Here is a 20,857-nt window from a genome sequence, read left to right as displayed (position 1 = left end):
TAAGTGAGAAATGTGTTAAGTGAGTTTTGCCCCATTTTATGACTTTTCTTGCCACGTTTGTTAAGTGAATCATTTATTAAGTGGTTGTTAAGTGAATCTGGCTCCCCCATTGACTTTGCTTATCAGACGGTCACAAAACGGAATCCCATGACCCCGGGATAGTGCAACCGTCATAAATATGAGCCAGTTACCAAGCATCCAAATTTAATTCACATGTCCATGGGGATGTCTGCAATGGTCATAAGTGTGAAAATGTTCATAAGTTGCTTTTTTCAATGCCACCGCAACTTTGAACGGTCACTAAATGAATTGTTGTAAGCCGAGGACTACCTGTATATATTTTATATGTGGCCCAGGACAATTCCTCTTCACTCACTGTGGCTCAGGCAAGCCAAAAGATTAGACACTCATGCCAATATATAATTTTTCTTCTTCTGTTCAATAATGGCCAATTCTCGGAAACTGTCTGGATAAGTCCCTGCAGTTTCCTTGACAAAGTTTATAAGATACAATTCTGGAAGACTGATTTCTACCAAAATAAATTAGCTAAACATTAAAAGTACTGCTTTGCTAGTTTTTATTCATAAATCAAATCTGGCAGATTTAACGATGTGAAAATATCTCATCACCATGAAAACAATTTATGTATGCATAAATTTAACAATAACAGTTCCTTCAAAATGCAAAGCGCTCTTATTTTTTTGTCAGTTTTTACACTTATGCTGTAAGGTAAATCATTATTAGCACATAAAGTAACAGATATGAAAATTAGGGCTGAACCTAAGTACAAAAAGCTGCTTAAGGCAGCTGGTGTTTTCAAAATCAGAATGCAGACTCTTGACAATTTATATCAAAAAGTCATTTTCAATCAACCTCTATAAAGGAGAATATTTGTAGCCTAGGGTTGAGATAAGGGATTCTTTATACTCTCTGAGCTTGCAGATGTTGGCACGGATGATCATGCTATCTAGTTTGGGTAATGAAATGTCTGCAAGCAAACAACCAAGCTCAGAAAGCATCAAGGACCCTCACAGTTTGCTGTGCAAACCTCAAACTATCCACTATTGACCTCACCCCATTCCTAAGAGGTCTGTAAGGGGCATACATAAGTGCACAATCGTGCCTACCATCCCTGTCCTATGGTCCCCATTTATTCGTTCTTATTTCCTGCATTCTTACTCATGTTTATACTTACAGCTATTATCTTGTAAGCAATTGACAAATCAAATAATAATACAAAATATAAGTTTCCAGAATAGCTATATGAGCCTTGGGCGATGCCCACGCATAACCAATTGGCTTTAGAGTGCTACAAGACTCTTCCTAATATGTTTGCATCCCACACCTTCAACACCAGGCATTACTAGGCCATTGCAAAACGGATTATATTTCATGCAAATCAGCATACCTGCAAAATAAACTGCAACTGTTTATTTTTTTTATGATGAGACGATCTCCAGTCACAGAAAACTGCTCAGCTAGACTTTTCTCACCTAACCTTCAGGGAAATTATCAACTGTCCCGCGGGGGGCGGATCATAGAACTGCTGGGATTTATTTTATATTTTATGTTTAACTTGTAAAACTGCTCTGGGTAAGATGAGAAGCTTCTGAAAAGGAAGCCGTGAATAAGGCTTGCGCGCGTGTGGATCTACCTCAAAGGTGAAAGAGGGAAGGGAAGACAATGGAGAAGTTCCAAGGGGGCTTAAGCCCCCCCCCCCGCCTTCCTCTTATTCTGGCCCCTTCCCACGTATCCCAGCACTCGTATCCCCTCTGTTTTGGACCCCCACCTCGTCCACTTCAACTGCCCAAACTGGCCACGCCCTTCGCGGAAGCAGCCAGGCCGGCGCAATCCTCCTCTGCCCGCCCTGCTTGTCTCGTGCTCGGACAGTTGCTCTGCCGCCCCTCGCGCAACCGGCCGAAGCGCGAGGCAAAGGGCCTTTCATTTTTCGCGCGCCTTCTGCGCTTGGTTAAAAAGGCAGCTACGGGCCCTGCCCTGCCATTGGCCTAGCCTGGATTGGTTGCAAGGGGCGACGGCCCAAGCTAATTGGCTACGCGTGTTAAAGAACTCTTGTTACGTCTGTCTGTCACGGGAAGCGGGAGGATAAGTTTCTGCTCTACGCCTTTATTCCCATTCAGGGGCCGAATGGGAAAATGTGTATTCGCAACCTTCTTCCAGCAACTTCAGACGTGTGGGTCTGCGACTTCCATATTTTTTTTTAATAGGTGGAGTATGCTGGCTGGGGATGATGGGAGTTGCCATCGGTACATCTTGTAGAGTTTTACAATACTTCCCTCCTAAAAAAAGAATTTGCCATGCAGTCCACTTCGGAGTTGTCAGTGCATGGGGTCCAAAAGCCCAGCAAGCAAATAAATTGACGATTATGCGCTGATGGGTCAATGTTAATATGAACTTATTCACAAATGGCAAAGTAAACCATGCACCAGTTCGTGGTGGGTTTGTTTTTTATTGTCCAAAAGATAGAAAACTCATCAGCCACGCTCTTGTCTAAGAACTTATAACTAGGGTTGTTTGTTACTAACCCCCGGGCTTATCTAACTATAGACAATGATAGAAGTGGTACCTCTTTTCTGTTTTCCATCTGTAGTTGAATCTACAGTATTGCGTTTTGCATTTTTAAAAAAAATCTTTTAAAAATACTCATCAGCCTCTCAAAGCTGCGAAGTTCATCTCCTTGGTCCTAGTTCATCTTAGTCTTAGACTGTATTGTTTTCATGCTCATAATCACATACACAAAATGTTTCTAATATTTGTCATATCTTAGTGAAAAACACCCCCTGATAGTTGTGAATCTGTTTAGAAGAGTGCTCTTTGCAGGTATTTTTAAAGTCTGCCTTTGTATGTTATGAACAACTTCTTAATTCTCCCTCTATGGTGCATCATCTCAGCAAGCACTAAGATGAGTATCTGGACTCAGACACTCAGAAATCCTGGACAACACAAACAGGAATCACAAGGCAGTTGGTTCAACAGGGAAGTAAAAGGAAAAAGGCAGTGGAAACCCACTTCTGTATTGCTGCCCCCCAAAATTGCAAGGGGCTTGGTCCTTGGTCCTGTCTGAGCTTGGTTGGTTTATGCAGAAGTTTCATTCTCCAAACTAGGTACCATCAGTGCTAGTGGTCACTGCTAATACGGATGTTACCCAGTTTGGATAATGAAATATCTGCATAAATACAACCAAGCTCAGAGAGAACCGAGGACCCCTTGTTTCAACTCAGATATTGTACAAATATTCTCCTTTATCAGTAACATTGCAGCCCACTAGAGCTATTTAGTTATCCAGAGCCGAGCTTGGCTTGAAGCAGCTTTTGTCTCCTATCAGTATAGCAGCATAGATAATTTGGTGACTTCCAAATATTTTGAACTTTAGTTCCTATCAGTTCCAGCATGCCCAGCGGATGGCAAAAATGTTTAATGAAATTTGATACGTCTGAAAGTGATCAGGTTGCTCATCTTTCCATTAGACTAATGAACTGCACAGGCTCACCAGATGCTTGCACTGTTCTGTTAAAAATGTAGCAGCTGCATTTAAGCAACCTCCTAACCTTGATGAGTCTTTTGGGGCATATCATGTTGGACTAATCCAACCTGTTTAATTTATAATTCAATGTATTCTGCAAATCAGTACGTGAGTTAATTAAATAACCAATATAAAAACAGAGCCCTAATGAAAAATAGGTTAAAAGATTTATTTTTTAATGGAACGGCTTATGAAAACACAATTACCTGAACAATGAATGATGTTATATATGCTGTAGTCATTCTAGGACACATATTACCTTTTCCTATGCAGAAGAAAGATAAGCAGAAATACATAATCATCTAAGTTATCAGACTGTGAAAATAATAGGCTCTTGTATTGCAATATTCTGCACCATTACTGCACAATTACGCTTGGAGTGGAAAGAAGAAATTTTGATAAAGCACCATTTTTAACTCGCTCAGTTGGTTCATATGCTTCTCCTATTGTCATATTTGAATTCAGAACTCTGGAAATAAAACTTGTCCTATTTATTAGTTGCTTTTAGCAACAATTTTCTTAAAGTGAAAATAATAGAATTTGTGATTTTAGACATTTTAAAGAATAATCGTAAAAAATTATGCTTATAATTTGGATATGGTCTATTGGAAGACTATGCCTACTATTTTTCCAGAATAGTTTGGATTCGTTTTTGTTTTTTAATTGCATGCTCGTTATTGCTAATACAACTTATGGTACTAATACATTTCAACATGTGATTTTGTCATGTGATCTTTTATCAATATTTCAGTATTAATATTTGAACAAAGGAAGTTCATTTACATGGGATTATGGATACCTTTATTATCTCTTAGGTAATAAAAGATTCACTATAGGATGATTAATATTTTATTTGATAGTCGAAAAAGAATTATAATGCTGAAATTAATTTTCACATCTATTATCACTGTATATCCCTTCAGCTTCTGTCTTTCTTACTTGTTTATCTCAATCTTCATCCAATATTGCTTATAACTAAAATCTGAATTGAAAGGATCATCATCAGTTTCTCCCAATAGATGATCACATCATAGTTATTAGATTAAGGCTGGACTTAAGACTTTAGGATGGTTTGCAGCAGTTAGGGCAAAATTTCTGAGTTCCAGTTGTTTAAAATTTACAAAAATATATTTTTTCTAAATTAAATGAACAGAATGAAAAAAGCTTGGGATATTGTAGTTCATTTTTATCCAGAAAGGCTATTAGTTCCATCCCATTAGTTCCATTTGTTTACATACTGGAAACAAATTTTTATACAGGTAATCCTCAAATTACAAGAGTTTGTTTAGTGACCATTTGAAATTAGAGCAGCACTGACAAAAGTGGCTTATGACAGTTTTTCAAACTTGTGACCATTGCCGCATCCCCATGGTCATGTGATCCAAGCTGAGACACCTGGCGACTGATTCATATTTATGATTACTGCGTGCCCCAGGGTCACCTTTGCAATTTTTTACAAGTAAAATCAGTGGGGAAGCCTGATTTACTTAACAACCATGTACTAATTTGACAATTGTAGTGATTCACGAAACAACAGTGGCAAGAAAGATCGTAAAACTCATTAAACAAATGCCTCGCTTAGCAACAGAAATTTTGGACTAAACTGTGGTCATAAGTCAAGTTATACTTACAGGTTAACACATCTGGAAGGCTATTGGTTTTATATTCTTATTTTACAACCAGTGTAGAGCTAATTGATATTTTGGCTAAGGTATCACAATGTAAGACATCAGTTATACAACGTCACTTGGTGATTTTTGGACAATTGTGTTTTCTCAGCCCAACCCTTCCCAGGTTTGTTGTAAAGAAAAATATGAAAAATCACTATGGATATCACTTTGAATTCCTGAATGTCAGACACAATATAATATTCCTGATATAAATTTTATTAGGCTTTAATGTATTCAGATACTACATAGTAGTTAGACCTACAAAGATTAATATTATAGACACAACTATTTTTTTCCTGTAACAATCACTGGATGTGAAAGTTGGACTTTGAAGCAAAGACTAGAAAGAACATTGATACTTTTGAACTTTGGTGTTGGAGAATAACAGTTGGAAGGGACTTTGGAGGTCTTTTAATCCAACTCTCTGCTCAAATAGGAGACCCTATACCATTTCAGACAAGCAATTCTCCAATGTCTTCTTAAAATCCTCCAGTGATGGAGTATGGATGGACTCAAATTACAGTACAATAATGAATGCACACGGAGAGACCTAATAACAGACCAGGTTTTCCATAATGCTAAAAGGTAGTTTTAAAAAACATATCAGAAAGGAGGTTAATTTATTTGGAAACCGAAGAGCCATCCATGAAATTAAAAAAAATTGCAGTTATTTACTCTCCACCTGAATGCTCAACTTGATGCTACAGTGACCCCACATGGTTGTCTTGCATTAGTGTAAATCTGTTGCAATATCTGTTTAAAAAAAGTCCATTTGGGGGAGTTTTAAAGCTACCTAGAAAAAGAATTGCAGCAAGACCAGCTTCCAAAATCAAGAGGATGCAGGGCTGAGCAAGCCCCTGCATTTGCTTTATTCTGTTTTTGCTTTTTAAAGTCATTTTTAAATTTCTGCTGGGCATTCACTGGATAAATATTGGTACTGATGGTCCAAGAGCTTTTTTACTCAAGAGGCCATTTTTAAATGATGCACCTAGCCATAGTTAACCATGGTTCATCTAATCCACCCCAATCTTTTGTGCTTTTGTGACCCAATAAACTAGCCACACAAATTACATTCTTGCAATGCACTAGGCTAACATGCAAGCAATGGCTAAAGACACTATCCTGGAGGTTGCTTCTGCATAGATGAACAGGATGACATATTTTGCCATCCCTAGTCACCATGGCTAGTGGCTCTCCTGGCTGAGTTACAAATGTTGAAATCCACTCCCTTTGCAATGCAGCAATTTAAGGATCCCTTGGTTTAAGGGGAGAAGCTGCCTTGCAAATCATGCTGTGTTTACTCATGGACCCTAAATAGACAGCGTGTTTAACATACATTAAACCCAAACCAGAGTGATGCTTGAACCAGTCACCATGACAGGAAAAAAAAGATACTGCACTCTGGATATTTTCAAAAGAATCTCCTTTGTAAACAGCTCACATTGCATGTCCGAATTCTAGTTTTTCAACTAGATTGTGGTGGTGAAGTGTTTATGTGCACATGTACTGTACACACACATATTTTGAAAATCCACAGCCTTTTGTCCTAATGTAATGCTTCCAGCGTTCAGAACTTCATTCTCCCATTTTCCCTCAGTATGGGCGATAATGAGAGTCGGAATACATTTGGAAGGCAAGAGATTGGGGAAGACCGATCTTTGTGATTGATATAAATCAGTCACGGATTTCCGTCGACTAGAAATATATACTGTATCCCTCATTACAGTTCCGTTCCCTCAGCGGGCAAAATCCCACTTTCCTCTCATTCTTTCCACTCTGAGGCGAACGTAATTATCTTCGCAGCTTCCAAGCGCGAAATTCGGAGGGTTTTTTTCCCGCGCTTTTCAATGATTGGTCATAACCTGCCCGCGCTTCGCGCTGATTGGCTGCGCGTCGTTTTGGCGGGCTTCTCTTTGAAGGCGGGAAAGGAGTTGGGAAGGGTCTCTCACTCCGTAGGGAGGGAGGCTGAAAGGACCAACTTTAGGTTGACTCCTAGGCAAAACCCAACCCTGAAGCGCAGGAAGGAAATCTAGTATTTAATGGGGAAAAGCACTTAACAACACAAAGCCCGATGATTTGATCCCATATAGGTGATTCAGCTGGGGTGAGGTTGGACGAAAGATGCCAACGGGGACAAAATGTCAGAGGAAGTGGGGGGGATTGCTTACTGGGACAGAAACCCAGGATATGAGGCAGGAGATGCCACCCGAGGTTGAGAGAATAGAGGAGGTTTCAAACCCCTCTAGGATGGAAGTTCAGGGGCTGAGGCAAACGGAGACTGAATCCCAGGGACAGAGCAAAGATAGTTCAAGTGGGGCAGGAGACCAAGAGCCGGGGGGAGAAATATCAGATAAAAATGATATTGCAAGAAAAAAAGCAGTTGAAAGTGAAGGATGTATTATGATAGAGAACTTGGAGACTGATCAAAGGATTTGGGCAGAAGAATCCTTAATAGAAGAAACTAGCGGGCCATCTGATGTTTCAATAAATATTGTGGCAGAAGGGATAAAGAAAGGTACCAAGAAAAAGAATTCTGGAGACGGGAGCAAAAAGCAGATTAATAAGAAAAGTGGACAAAAGTCCAAGGTGAGGGAATAATAAGTAATTGCTTCCAAAACTCCTGGCAGGCTCATTTGATAAGATTTACTGCTTTTCAAGAGGTCAACTTTTTTTAAAGATAGGACTTTTTTCCCCCTTTAAATTACAAAGAATGTGATAGGGTTAAAATGCTGTGTTATGCACAGTTATTGTACATTGTAGGGATAGATCTGTGTGAGTCTGGTGACCAAATCAGGAATCTGGCAGCAGTTTTTCAGACATTTTAATAAAAGACAAGCTTAATTTAGCTCAACAGAGAGATTTGAATCTAGGGAAACCTCTTATAAGGAGGGTTCCTCCTAGTTTTGCAAGAAAGAAACAATTTCTCTGGAAGTTTTATTTATTTATCTTATTTAGGGGATAACAAGCATATGTATTTTATAGATATATAATTTCAGATAAGTGACAGTTTAGTCTTGCTGTGCAGTTTGGACTTGTAATTAACAAAGAGCAACATTTTTACTAGGGAGCTTCGTGATATCAAATGCAATGATATTTTTAGTCACAACATCAAGCCCTGCAGTGAAATCCAATCAAATATGAATTCAGATAACAACTTAATCCGAAGTTTTGATTCATGGATTCCAAAGGAAAAGCAAAATCCTTCTTTACAATAAATTTAATTCTGTTTAAATCTCAGAGAAAATCCCACTGATCTTATTGGGATTTATTCTGAATTCAAAGAATTACAGAGTAATAAGCAATGGTTATTGCTTATTGCTAATTTATCTTTGAGGAGAAAAGTAAATTCATTGTGGTAATTGGGAATGTTGAACAATTAAAACTTTTATTGATCTCAAATGTAATGAATTGATTCAGCACACATAAAATTCAATAAGCAATTATTTTTAATCTCCAGCCTTAATATTAATTCAGTATACATTCAATTTATTAATTAACTTTTTAAAAACTCAAATCCCCAGTAAATATAAAGGACTAGCATTTAAAATTATATACAGTACATTTTTATTGTTTGTTACCAGAAGGAAATTATTTTCAGATTGAACACATTGGATGTAGACTGCTGGAAAAAAATCCATGTTTACATGGATTGTTAGTCACACCTATTAATTTGCATATCTGATTATTTATTTACACTTCACTTTTATTACTTTTATAAGTAACTCAAGGCAGTGAACACAAAGTACACCTATTTTCCCCACAACAACAACCCTGTGAGGTGAGTTGGCTGAGAGAGTCACCTACCATATCTTACATATCTAGTCTTTTAAGAGCAATCCCCAATCTTTTGTGTTGGATCCAATGACTAATATCTCTGGTGTTAAATGTATAAATTAAAATAAATGTAATCAAAATGGTGATAAATTTTAACCCAATTTTTGGCACTTGCTTGTTTTAAGCAGGAAATGTAAACATGTAATATACTATAATTGTCCTCTCTTCTGTACTAGGTTGAAGATAGGTTTAAAGAGCTCTCCGTCTATTTTTCTAAAGAGCAATGGGCTGAAATGGGAGAATGGGAAAAATTACGTTATAAGAACATGAAACATAATTATGACTTTATGATTCAATTAGGTGAGCACAATACTAATTAATGAAGAGTTGTTTATCCATGTCTTGAAACCATACACAAGGAGAAACTTCAAATAATTCATTTATACATAAGTTAAAATAAAATATTCATGGGGAAATAAGTTACTGGGTGCTGAAGTATGTTTCTATCCTTAATTACAGTCCTAATTTCAGCAAAGCCATTCCATTTAATACATTAGATCTTAACGTTTTATCTGAATGACACGACATCCTAAACCACAAACAAGCAAATAATATTAATAAGAGTTTACCAAGTGGCCATGAGTGAAGATAATGAAATTATCCCTAGGTAGCAGGAATACAAATTCCTTCCATGTTTGGATACAATGGATTGTCTTCAGTAAATCAGTGGATTAATCCACACTATAATACAACAGCCATGTTCAATCCTTGAAGCAATAGTGAAATATGCCAATATAAGATTTAATGCACAAAGGAATAGTCCTGTGTTGCATAAAAGGTTAATTTAATTTGATTGGGTTTTGGGTCTTGCTAGTTCTGTTATTTTCACATGCAGTTTAAATGGGCAGATGTTGCCCAGAATGAGAAAAAATCCCTATTTTCAGTTAGCACTATGATTGTGATTATGCCTTATATTGGCCTCAGCAGAACAGAAAAACATTTATGGAATCAGTAAAAAAAAGGTGCAACATTAGACATTCTCTGATAAGTGATAACTAATATTTTTATTAGGTCTTCCTACTCCTAAACCAGCATTTATGTATTATGCACGGCAGCCCTTAAAAACTGCAAACGAATCCTCTGAATCGGATGAGGAATGGACACCAACACTTATAGGTATGCTATCAATGATACAACATGATACAACAAAAATATCTGTAAGTCTGCAGAATATTAAAATGTAATAGAATACAACTCTTGCTTCAGAATGAAGTAACCAATAATACAGAACTTGCAATCAAAATGAAAATGATCACAAAAATGTATAAAAAATTTAAATGCTATGCATGCTATTAATCTTAAAGCAGACTTCACAGTTGTTAACTGCTTAGAGAAAAATGAAATAAACTTTTGTTCTTTATACGAAAATATAATATCTTTAGTGACCCTTTAAAGTTTTTGATAACATTTAACTAGTGTAACTTAAAAGGTTGTATCAGTGGAAAAATTATTGTATCAGTGTAGCAAAATAACTGGTTTTATGTTATTCTGTTACAGCTGCTCAAAATGATACAAATCCATCAAGTCAAGGCTGTATTGCGAAAGACATTAATTACATGTAGCATGAGAGGCAGTACTCATCAGATAATATTATCTCTCATATAGTACCTCATTCTGTGTTAAGATAGACAATTAAATGGCAATGCTGTGAATTATGCTGACTAGGAAACATGACTAGGATACCTAAGATACTTAAGGTTCTGTACAATTGCAGTGGAAGATAAGATTGATTGCAAAACTTCAGATAAAAACTAAAAAGGAACACAAACCTTTACCAAAAGTTTGGCACCTAAAATTGTACCTGGAGGTATCAGAGGCAAACAATGCCACACAACTTTGCTGTTCTGTTCAAACCACCCAACCTTTGATTTCATAGGAGATGAGAAGCATAGAATATAATTCTGTGATTGGGATAAAATCAGTATTTCCCAAATATCTCTGTAAAGTCAAAAACAAAAAAATATGGTTCCTTCTCATTAATCTCACAAGGCTGCCATTATTCAAGATCAAAGCGGTCATGAGTGAAATCAACATATAATTGATTGGAAACCAAGATATCATATTCCTTTGGAATTCATTGTTCAGTGTTTTTAAAAAGCATTTTAAAAATCAAACATAGTACAGGTAGTCTTCGATTTAGAACAATTTGTTTAGTAACCATTCAAAGTTACAATGGCACAGAAAAAAGTAACTTATGGCTGTTTTTTCACACTTAGTTCTTTGTAGCATCCCCATGGTCACATGATTAAAATTCAGTTGCTTGGCAACTCTCATTTATGATGTCTGCAGAGTCATGTGATCACCTTCTCAGACCTGACAAGCAAAATTAATGAGGAAACCAGATTCACTTAACCATGTTACTAAAAAAAGTGCAGTGATTCACTTAACTGTGGCAAGAAAGGTCATAAAATGGGGCAAAAGCTTCGCAAGATAAATTTGGGGCTCAATAGCAGTCATAGGTTAAGGACCACTTGTAATAAATCCAGAAGGGCAACTGTAGAACTATAGTACAGTATCATTTTTCATCTAGATATGGATTTAAATTTATATTCTAAAATTTGTTACATTGAATTAATTTTTCTTAGCTACTCTGAGGATAATTTTTAGCTAAATATTGCTAAACAGATATTTTTCCTAGCATAGAACTATCTTTGAGATGCTTCTGGAAGCTAAAAGTAGATACAGAAATTTAGACTGAATTATTGCCAGCTGCCCATGCTCTCTACAAAAACATATAGGAGCAATAGGCACAACATCTTTGCCTCATAGAATTTAAACTTTGCCTTTAAGACTGAATTAATGTAATAGGGATGTGCCTGCACGGCACTTCAGATTCAGAGGAAAATTGGGTAGTTCTGGGCATGTATGTATGCATGCATATTGGCAAATCCTTAAAGCTCCTGTTTATCTTCCTATAATCCTGTTATAGCAGCAGAATGCCTTTTTAAAACTACTCGTGCTATAAAGTTGTTTTTTTTTTTTGGTAAAGTTAATGTGGACAACATATGTCCATGTACAAATATGTTCATATTTATGCCTTTGCTTCAGAACATAATGTTGTAATGCCAATTTATTAATTTAGCATATTTATATGCAACAATAGGCTGATCTTAATTATAAGATACATTGCATTTATTGTGTGATTAATTAATGTATGTTTTAGTCCTGCAAAGTAGAATTCTCTAAAATTGTTTTGGGACCTAAGAAGGTATCTTAATCCACTTCTTCCAACGGACTGAAAATGCAGTGTCTATACTTGAAAATCTAATTAATAAAGCAGATACTTCGATACAGATTTCTGTCAATGTAAACATGATTCAGGTATTCTGTACACATTTAATGATGTCATTTCTTTTGTCCTCTAGTCTAGATGTATTCTTCAATATTAGTACTACCGGTATATATTGTCTCCTTACTTCTCCTCTAGAATGATGGGATTATCCCAAACTTTTTACCAAATTTTCTGCCCTCACAATTTGTTAAACAATCCTGAATCCATATAATAAAATACAAATGTACTGTATAATTCTTGAACCTCTTTCTTGTCATGATATAAATTCTTAGAAAAACAAAAGCATTCTTGTACCTGAGGTATTGTTGCTTTCCATGGAAATATACATTACATATAGATTATGCTGTACTTTGTTTTTCAGATTTCCAAACAAAAGCTGTGCCTGAAAAGAAAAAGGAAAGGAAAAAAGAACAGAACAAGGAAATTAGCACTTACGGGTTACGGAAGAGAGATCGAAAAGCATACATGGAAATAAATGAACCAAATGATGATGACTACTTGTGTGAGAGGCACTTTTTAACGATCTTTTTCCCTCCATCTCTCCTAAGCAAACTTTATATATGCTTATAGGTTTAATAATTTTGAAGTGTTTTTCAAATAATTTAGTAAACTTTAAAACTATTGTATTAAATAAGCAGGATGTTATATATATGTTATATAATGTAAGCTATATTCTCAAAGTTTGTCAGAATTGGCTAAGAAAACAATTATAGATTCTCAATCATTAGTTCTATTATTAAAATTTCGTTTTTGTGATGCAAACAGGTCCTCAACCCTCTGTGGAACCGGGCCATACAAGTGGCAATTGAGCATGCACACAAACGTGGCTACATTTGTGTATGAGCATGTGTGAGAAACCATCCTCTCTCCCCCCTGCCACCAGTCCATAGAGCTGCAAAGGTTGGGGATCGCTGACACAAAGAGATTTTTGGATTTCAGACATTAATGTAAAAATAAAATGCTCTTACCCAACAATGTTCTAATAATGTCATCATGGTTCATGTTTCGCCATGAAGATGCTGGTTCCTTCCTTTGATCCTAATAGCTTACCAGTACAGGATTTATTTGTTTTTTTAAATGTTCTTACATTATCTATTACGCAAAGAAGAGGAAAATAGCAAATAAGTAACAACTTTTAACAAGTTTTTACAAGGACAAAACAATGTATATATGACCACATAAACAGTAGTAAATGTATCATCTGTGCTCTTTGTTTCCACTTGTGTGCAGGATAGTTCTGTTAAGCTTTTGAAAGCTTTTTGCTATTTATTGGCAAACATTCTTTACAATATGCAGCATTTCCACAGAAGGAAACTGAATTTTGCCAGGATTCATTCTTTAGCTTCCAGTTTAGTCTACAGCTTTAGGATTTTCTAGTAATTTCACTTTCAAGTATTAAATAGTCCCAACCTTGCTTAGTTTCCAAGCAGACAAGACTAGCCAGCTGCTGTCACCTCCTGAGCCTTGAACTCATCTGCTATTTTGTTTTTTTACATAATTGGTAAGCATAAAAATGGGTAGGTAAAAATCATAAATGGATCCTGATATCTTCACTGAGATGCAAACATTTCAAGTCATATTTATAATATATATTGCCTATAGAAAACTAAGAAAACTGAATTTAACAAAGGATCATTCATTAGATTCTCACTCCATATTCACTTATCTCTTTTCACTTTCTTAGTTTGTGAATATTGCCTGACTTTCTTTGTTGATGAGTGTTCTGTTCATGGTCCTCCACTTTTCATCAGAGACACAGCAGCTGAACTAGGACTGGCAAATAGAGCCACCTGCACTTTACCTTCAGGTTTTAGAATTGGTCTTTCAAGTATCCCCAGAGCTGGTTTTGGAGTCTGGAATGAAAGGGAAACCTTGACTCCAGGAATTCATTTTGGACCATATGAAGGAACAAGGACAGAGGAAGAAGCAGCAGCAAACAGTGGCTATTCCTGGCTGGTATGAACATAGTACTTCGATTTTACAGTAATTTCATGTAATTTTCATTTTGGGCGACTCAGCAAACCTAATTTATGTTACACTACCATGTTGCTTTATAGGTAGTCTTTGACTTATAAGTACAACTGAGTTCAGAATTGTGATTGCTAAGCAATGTGGTGGTAAGATAAGATCTCACATGACTATCACTTAGTGACTATAATTCTAGCAGTCCTAGTTACTATCCTTAAGTGAGAATTGTGGGTCATGGGAATACTTACCCCAATCCTGATCAGCAGCAAGATCAAGATGGTGAAGGTCAGCCTGGGCGGCTAGAGCACAGGGTGGCAGAGAGCCAAAGGGCATAGATGCGGGAGAGAGATAGGCAGGTGGGGAAAATTGAAGCACCCCTGAGGTCATAAATATGGGAACTGCCAAGCACCCGAGTTTTTAATTCATGACTGCAGGGGTACTGCAACATTCATATCTTGGGGCACAGGTTGTAAGTCCCTTTGTTTAGCACTATCATAACTTATAATGGTTACAAGTTGAGGACTACCTGTACTTAATGTTTTTCCTTTAAGTATGCTAGTCTGTAATATCATGAACCAGTATTTTCTCCATTGTGATGTGTGACCATAGAAACCCCTCTAGGGAAGTTTTATTGATTTATTGCTTTTGGTGCTTTCCAATTTCTTTGAATTAAACAAGTTCAAACCAATATTTTATAAAGTATAAAGTGGGGAAATACATTTTGATATTTTTCTTATCATTAAGTAAAAAAAAAACATTTCCTAGAGATTAATTAAGGTTAGGCATGTTATATTATTACTATATTACAATGAAATTGTTATGCATAATTGTGTAAATTCCATATTGATATATATAATTTATGTCTATTATATTTACAGATTACCAGAGAGCAGAATTGTTACAGTTACATTGATGGAAAGAATGAAACTAATTCCAACTGGATGAGGTAAAAATCTTTGATAAAATTAAAGTGATTTTTGTATTTTTAAATGGAGCTGTGTGCGCCCATGATCACCCAGTACTTTCCCAGAAACATTCCATCTACTTTGCCACCCTGCAAAGCTGGAAAGGTTAGAGACTGCTGACCTATACTACAAACAAGTCAACCTGCAAACTATCCAAAAGCTACATTACTTGATTTTAATGCCATGTAATACAGCTGTACTGTACTATATCAACTTTGTGAACATATGGATGTTTCATTGATCTAAATGAAATTCCAGGTGTTAGTTTTATAAGTCACAGTTTTATAAGTTTGAATTGTAAGAAACAAAGAAAATATTTTGCAAGGCACTTGGTATAATTATAGAGAGAGAGATAAGTCAAAACTAGAACAGCATATTTCTGCCCACTTGGCTATACTTGTATTATAATATAGTATAGCAGTCAATTTTATTATAATAGAGGAACATTGTACAATGAAAATAGTTTCCAATATCTTTGATAAGTGCAATGTCAGGATCATCAAGCTTTCAATGTGACAAACCATGATATTTTGCACAAAGCAAATTGCTTAAAGTGGACTAATATAATGATTAATAATAGAGGTAGGTCAACACATAGATAAGTTGAATTATAGTGATATCAGTAAATAAGGATAAATATTGATTAAAAGTTTGAAGAAATGTTCAATTTGTACAATCAGGATATAAAGTAGCTTCCAAAATGTCCTGGAATTTTAATACTGCCTACGTGTTTTATGTTTTTTTTTAAATGGGAACAGTTTTATATAACTATAGGTGAATATATTTCACTTCCCACGTATGTAAAACCTTTTCTCTATTTATAAAAAAGTGATCTTTATCTGAGAAAGTACACAACTGGAAAAAATGATCACACAAATTTTCTAATTTAACTTCCTTTGGTCTTTCTCTAGCTGAAAAGAACAGCCGAATAACAGCTATTTGTAATAGCAATGGCTAAATAATGCAAAATATTAATATTTCAGATATTATGTATTGTCTTCATTATTTTCTTTATGAATATAAATGATCTGGACTTTTAAAACTATTTTTCCAAAATTTTGGCCATACCCCAGATTATTCTATATTTGCTGGGGATAATTTTTAAATAAGTGTACAATTAATTATCTCTTCATGATCTGAGAAGTTTCCCAAAACTTCTTGGTTTCAGTTTTGTTTAAATCATCCTAAGTTCAAGCGCAAATCTATGCTATTATCAATGTACAGGATAAAATTTAAAAGCAGGTTGTCACTTTCCAGATTTGAGAATATTAGAACTGGTCTCAAAATATCTCTTTGCTCAATAGATTTTGTCCAGAGACCAAAATTGTTATAACTCTGAACATGCTACTATCTCGGTGATATGTTTTGCTCTGCAAGGACAAAAATTAAAAGTACAATTTTTTTTAAAAAAAGACTGATAGTAATATTCTAGAGCTGTGAATTAACTATAGCACAATTGTATGTTTGTATGCATGTATGTATTTGATTTATATATTACCTTTTATTTAGTATTCCAAGGGTAATGCTCGACTTATGACCACAATTAAGCCCAAAATTTATGTTGCTAAGTGAGAAATTTATTGAGTTTTGCCCCGTTTTATGACTTTTCTTGCCACTTTTGTTAAGTGAATCACTGCAATTGTTAAGTTAGTAACACGGTTGTTAAGTGAAATCTGGCTTCCCCATTGACTTTGCTTGTCAGAAGATTGTAAAAGGTGATCACGTGATTTTGGAACACTGCAACCATCATAAATGTGAACCAGGTGTCAAGAATCCAAATGTAAATCACATGACCATGAAGATGCTGCAATGGTTGTAAATATGAAAAATTGTCATAAGTCATTTTTTTTAGTGCTGTTGTAACTTTGAACGGTCACTAAATAAACTGTTGTAAGTCAAGGACTTACCTGTATTTTCCCCCGCTACAATAATATTGTGAGGTAGGTTGGACTGAGAGAGAATGACTGGCCCAGATCTAACTAATTTCCTGGTTTTTTTGACAACAACTTTCCCCTTTAACATCAGTCATCCTTTTAAAAATAGGTATGTTAATTGTGCCAGGAATGAGGAAGAACAAAATCTTGTTGCTTTCCAGTATCATGGGGAAATATACTACAGAACGTGTAAAGAAATTAAACCTCATTCTGAGCTCTTGGTTTGGTATGGAGAAGAATATGGAAAGGAACTTGGCATCAAATGGGGATCTAAATGGAAATCGCTAAACGGTATAATACTAGATGATTTGTTGCTTACATTAATGATAGCTGTAGACCAGAGGACCCCAAACTTACCGTAGTATCTAAGGGATTATCTAATTTTTCCATGGGCCCTTTAATGCCTAGTAGTTTAAGACCCTAGGCCAAAATATTGTAAAAAAAAAAAAACAGCTTTACAAATGGAATTGCAGCCCTACTCCATAAGATGCCTTGGAAAAATTTCATATAGTCACTGTCCGTTGACACAACTGATGTTTTGACATGGTGTTAGCGTGACTTCCAGAATTTTGCCAGTTCTTATTCCACTTTTAAGTAGCATTTTATTTGAAGGATGAGAGATAATTTGTACTTGTACTATTAGTGTAAAATAACAACATGATTATAGCTATTTCATAAAAATTTGGCATTGTGGTTACATTCATAATATGAATATTGATCCATGGCTCATATTTTTCCTGCAGTAAGAGTTTTTTTAATAGATGATAGAATAAAAAATCTTTAGAAGTCCTGCCCTTGTTTTCCTCTCAAACACAAGTCTTGAAAGCTATTTTAATAACGATAGGAGGAGAAATATATATTACATTTGTTTGGCCCTATACACTACCATTTTTTTGTGAATTCTTTTTTTACTATAAGTATAATGTTTCCATATTTTCTGACTTAATCAGATTTCGCAACTGTGCTTTAGATATGTTGGTTCATCAACAGAATAAAAACTAAATAATATTATTTGAGGCTAAAAGTAGGGATGCCTTTTTAATGTCTTTTTAATGTAAAAAAATAAAACCTAATCAGAAGAAATTCTTGTTCACAATAAATGATCTCTTGACAGATATATTAATACCTATATTTTAATGTAGAATAGTCTTCATAAGAGTGCCTTACAAATTCAGATTGTTCAGTCCAGTTTATCATATCATTCTGTTGAGCTCAAATGTAGTTTAACATCTTGTGTAAACCTTCCAAGAAAGAAGTTATGCCTTGAAAGAATTAAAATTGAATTATTAACAATGAACAATTACCTTTATTTTTAAATCCCATTTTTATACTGCATGAATAATTGAAAATTATCTAATTATATACTGTAATAAGCACTGATATAATAAAAATAGTGAACTCTTTAATGTGGAAGAAAAAATATAAACTCCAAAGTTTATTTGGCTATAAAAAAGTAAGAAAGTATAAATCATAGCAGGTTCCTCATAGAAATAATGAGCCAAAAATTTGTCAATAATTTTGTTTTTTCTTTGCAAATAGTTCAGAAGAAGAATTCATACTTGGTGAAGAAGCAACAAATAGTTTGCCATCAGTGTCCCAGATGTGAGACAGCATTTACTTGCAAAGATTACCTCACCCGCCATATGAAATGGAAGCATTCTGGATTTATAATACTTGCTGAAGAACCAGAAAAAACAGAAAAATCATTACCCAAAATAAGAAGTTATGCTTCCTACCAAGTTATGGTGCAATATAGAATATTAAGCAACATGAACAAAGGTAAACATGATGAAATGCTTTTTTTGAAAGATAGAAATGAAGAAGCAGAGAATAAAAACCATAAAAATAATGGAAAAAAACATTTTCAGCTGCTTACTTACATTGAGATACATAGAGGAAAGTCATATTTATATAAAGAACATGTAAAAAAGGTTGATGGATCATTATTATGCCTGATCAAACAGAAGTGGAGGCATATAAGGAAGACATTTTATTCATGCAGAAAATATGGACTAGGTTTAAGCCAATCACCACAACTATCTACTTGGAAGCAAACGCATGTAAGAGAGGAGCCATACTCATGTAGGGAGTGTGGGAAAAGCTTTGGCCAATCAGCAAACTTGGCCACCCACATGCGGACGCACACAGGAGAGAGGCCGTATTCATGTAGGGAGTGTGGGAAAAGCTTTAGCCAATCAGCAGACTTGGCCACTCACATGCAGACGCACACAGGAGAGAGTCCGTGTTCATGTAGGGAGTGTGGGAAAAGCTTTAGCCAATCAGCAGACTTGGCCAAACACATGTGGACGCACACAGGGAGAGAAGCTGTATTCATGTAGGGAGTGTGGGAAAAGCTTCACTGTCTCATCAGCACGGGCCACTCACATGCGGACACACACAGGAGAGAGGCCGTATTCATGTAGGGAGTGTGGGAAAAGCTTCACTGTCTCATCAGCACGGGCCAGACACATGCGGACGCACACAGGAGAGAGGCCCTATTCATGTAGGGAGTGTGGGAAAAGCTTTAGCCTATCAGCAGACTTGGCCACTCACATGCGGACGCACACAGGAGAGAGGCCGTATTCATGTAGGGAGTGTGGGAAAAGTTTTAGCCAATCAGCACACTTGGCCACCCACATGCGGACGCACACAGGAGAGAGGCCGTATTCATGTAGGGAGTGTGGGAAAAGCTTTAGCCTATCAGCAGACTTGGCCACCCACATGCGGACGCACACAGGAGAGAGGCCGTATTCATGTAGGGAGTGTGGGAAAAGCTTTAGCCAATCAGCAAACTTGGCCACCCACATGCGGACGCACACAGGAGAGAGGCCGTATTCATGTAGGGAGTGTGGGAAAAGCTTTAGCCAATCAGCAAACTTGGCCACCCACATGCGGACGCACACAGGAGAGAGGCCGTATTCATGTAGGGAGTGTGGGAAAAGCTTTAGCCTATCACGTAACTTGGCCAGACACATGCGGACGCACACAGGAGAGAGGCCGTATTCATGTAGGGAGTGTGGGAAAAGCTTTAGCCAATCAGCAGACTTGGCCACTCACATGCGGACGCACACAGGAGAGAGGCCGTATTCATGTAGGGAGTGTGGGAAAAGCTTCACTGTCTCATCAGCACGGGCCACCACATGCGGACACACACAGGAGAGAGGCCGTATTCATGTAGGGAGTGTGGGAAAAGCTTTAGCCTATCACGTAACTTGGCCAGACACATGCAGACGCACACAGGAGAGAGGCCGTATTCATGTAGGGAGTGTGAGAAAAGCTTTAGCCAATCAGCACACTTGGCCAGACACATGCAGACGCACACAGGAGAGAGGCCGTATTCAGTAGGGAGTGTGGGAAAAGCTTCAATATCGTCAGTAATGTTCCAAGTGGATCCCAATATTCATCAAGCTTGACCAACTGTCTAGTAGTGTTGCTAAATATATAAACATAAATTATGAAGTATTTTTGATATAAGTAACACATCTTCAGTAAAGAATATATCAAAGCCATAGATTTTGAATCAAAAAATAAAGTTTATAAACAGCTAATTAAGAAAAGGGGAAATTTTAAGATATGATTGTATTACCATAAGATTATAACAGATGATTGATTAAAACTGTCAAATGTTGAAGAGTTATCCCATGAAAATTGTT

At 36.2% G+C, this 20,857-nt stretch overlaps 1 protein-coding gene across 1 annotated transcript; it reads left to right on the top strand.

Moving 5' to 3' along the window:
- Positions 1-7,458: 7,458 nt before the first annotated feature.
- PRDM9 (PR/SET domain 9) lies at positions 7,459-20,617 on the top strand. Its single transcript, XM_087939440.1, is given in 11 exon segments — positions 7,459-7,797; positions 9,222-9,345; positions 10,057-10,161; positions 12,699-12,839; positions 14,022-14,293; positions 15,184-15,251; positions 17,314-17,495; positions 18,744-19,079; positions 19,245-19,519; positions 19,521-20,337; positions 20,340-20,617. Coding segments are annotated over 11 exon segments (2,937 nt in total).
- Positions 20,618-20,857: the final 240 nt, after the last annotated feature.

The sequence above is a fragment of the Pseudonaja textilis genome, chromosome 10, assembly GCF_049901715.1.
Source record: "Pseudonaja textilis isolate UNSWEBS1 chromosome 10, rPseTex1.2, whole genome shotgun sequence".
Taxonomy (NCBI): Eukaryota; Metazoa; Chordata; class Lepidosauria; order Squamata; family Elapidae; genus Pseudonaja; species Pseudonaja textilis.
Note: the sequence above shows the minus strand (reverse complement) of the source record. Positions and strands in the feature narration are given on the sequence as shown.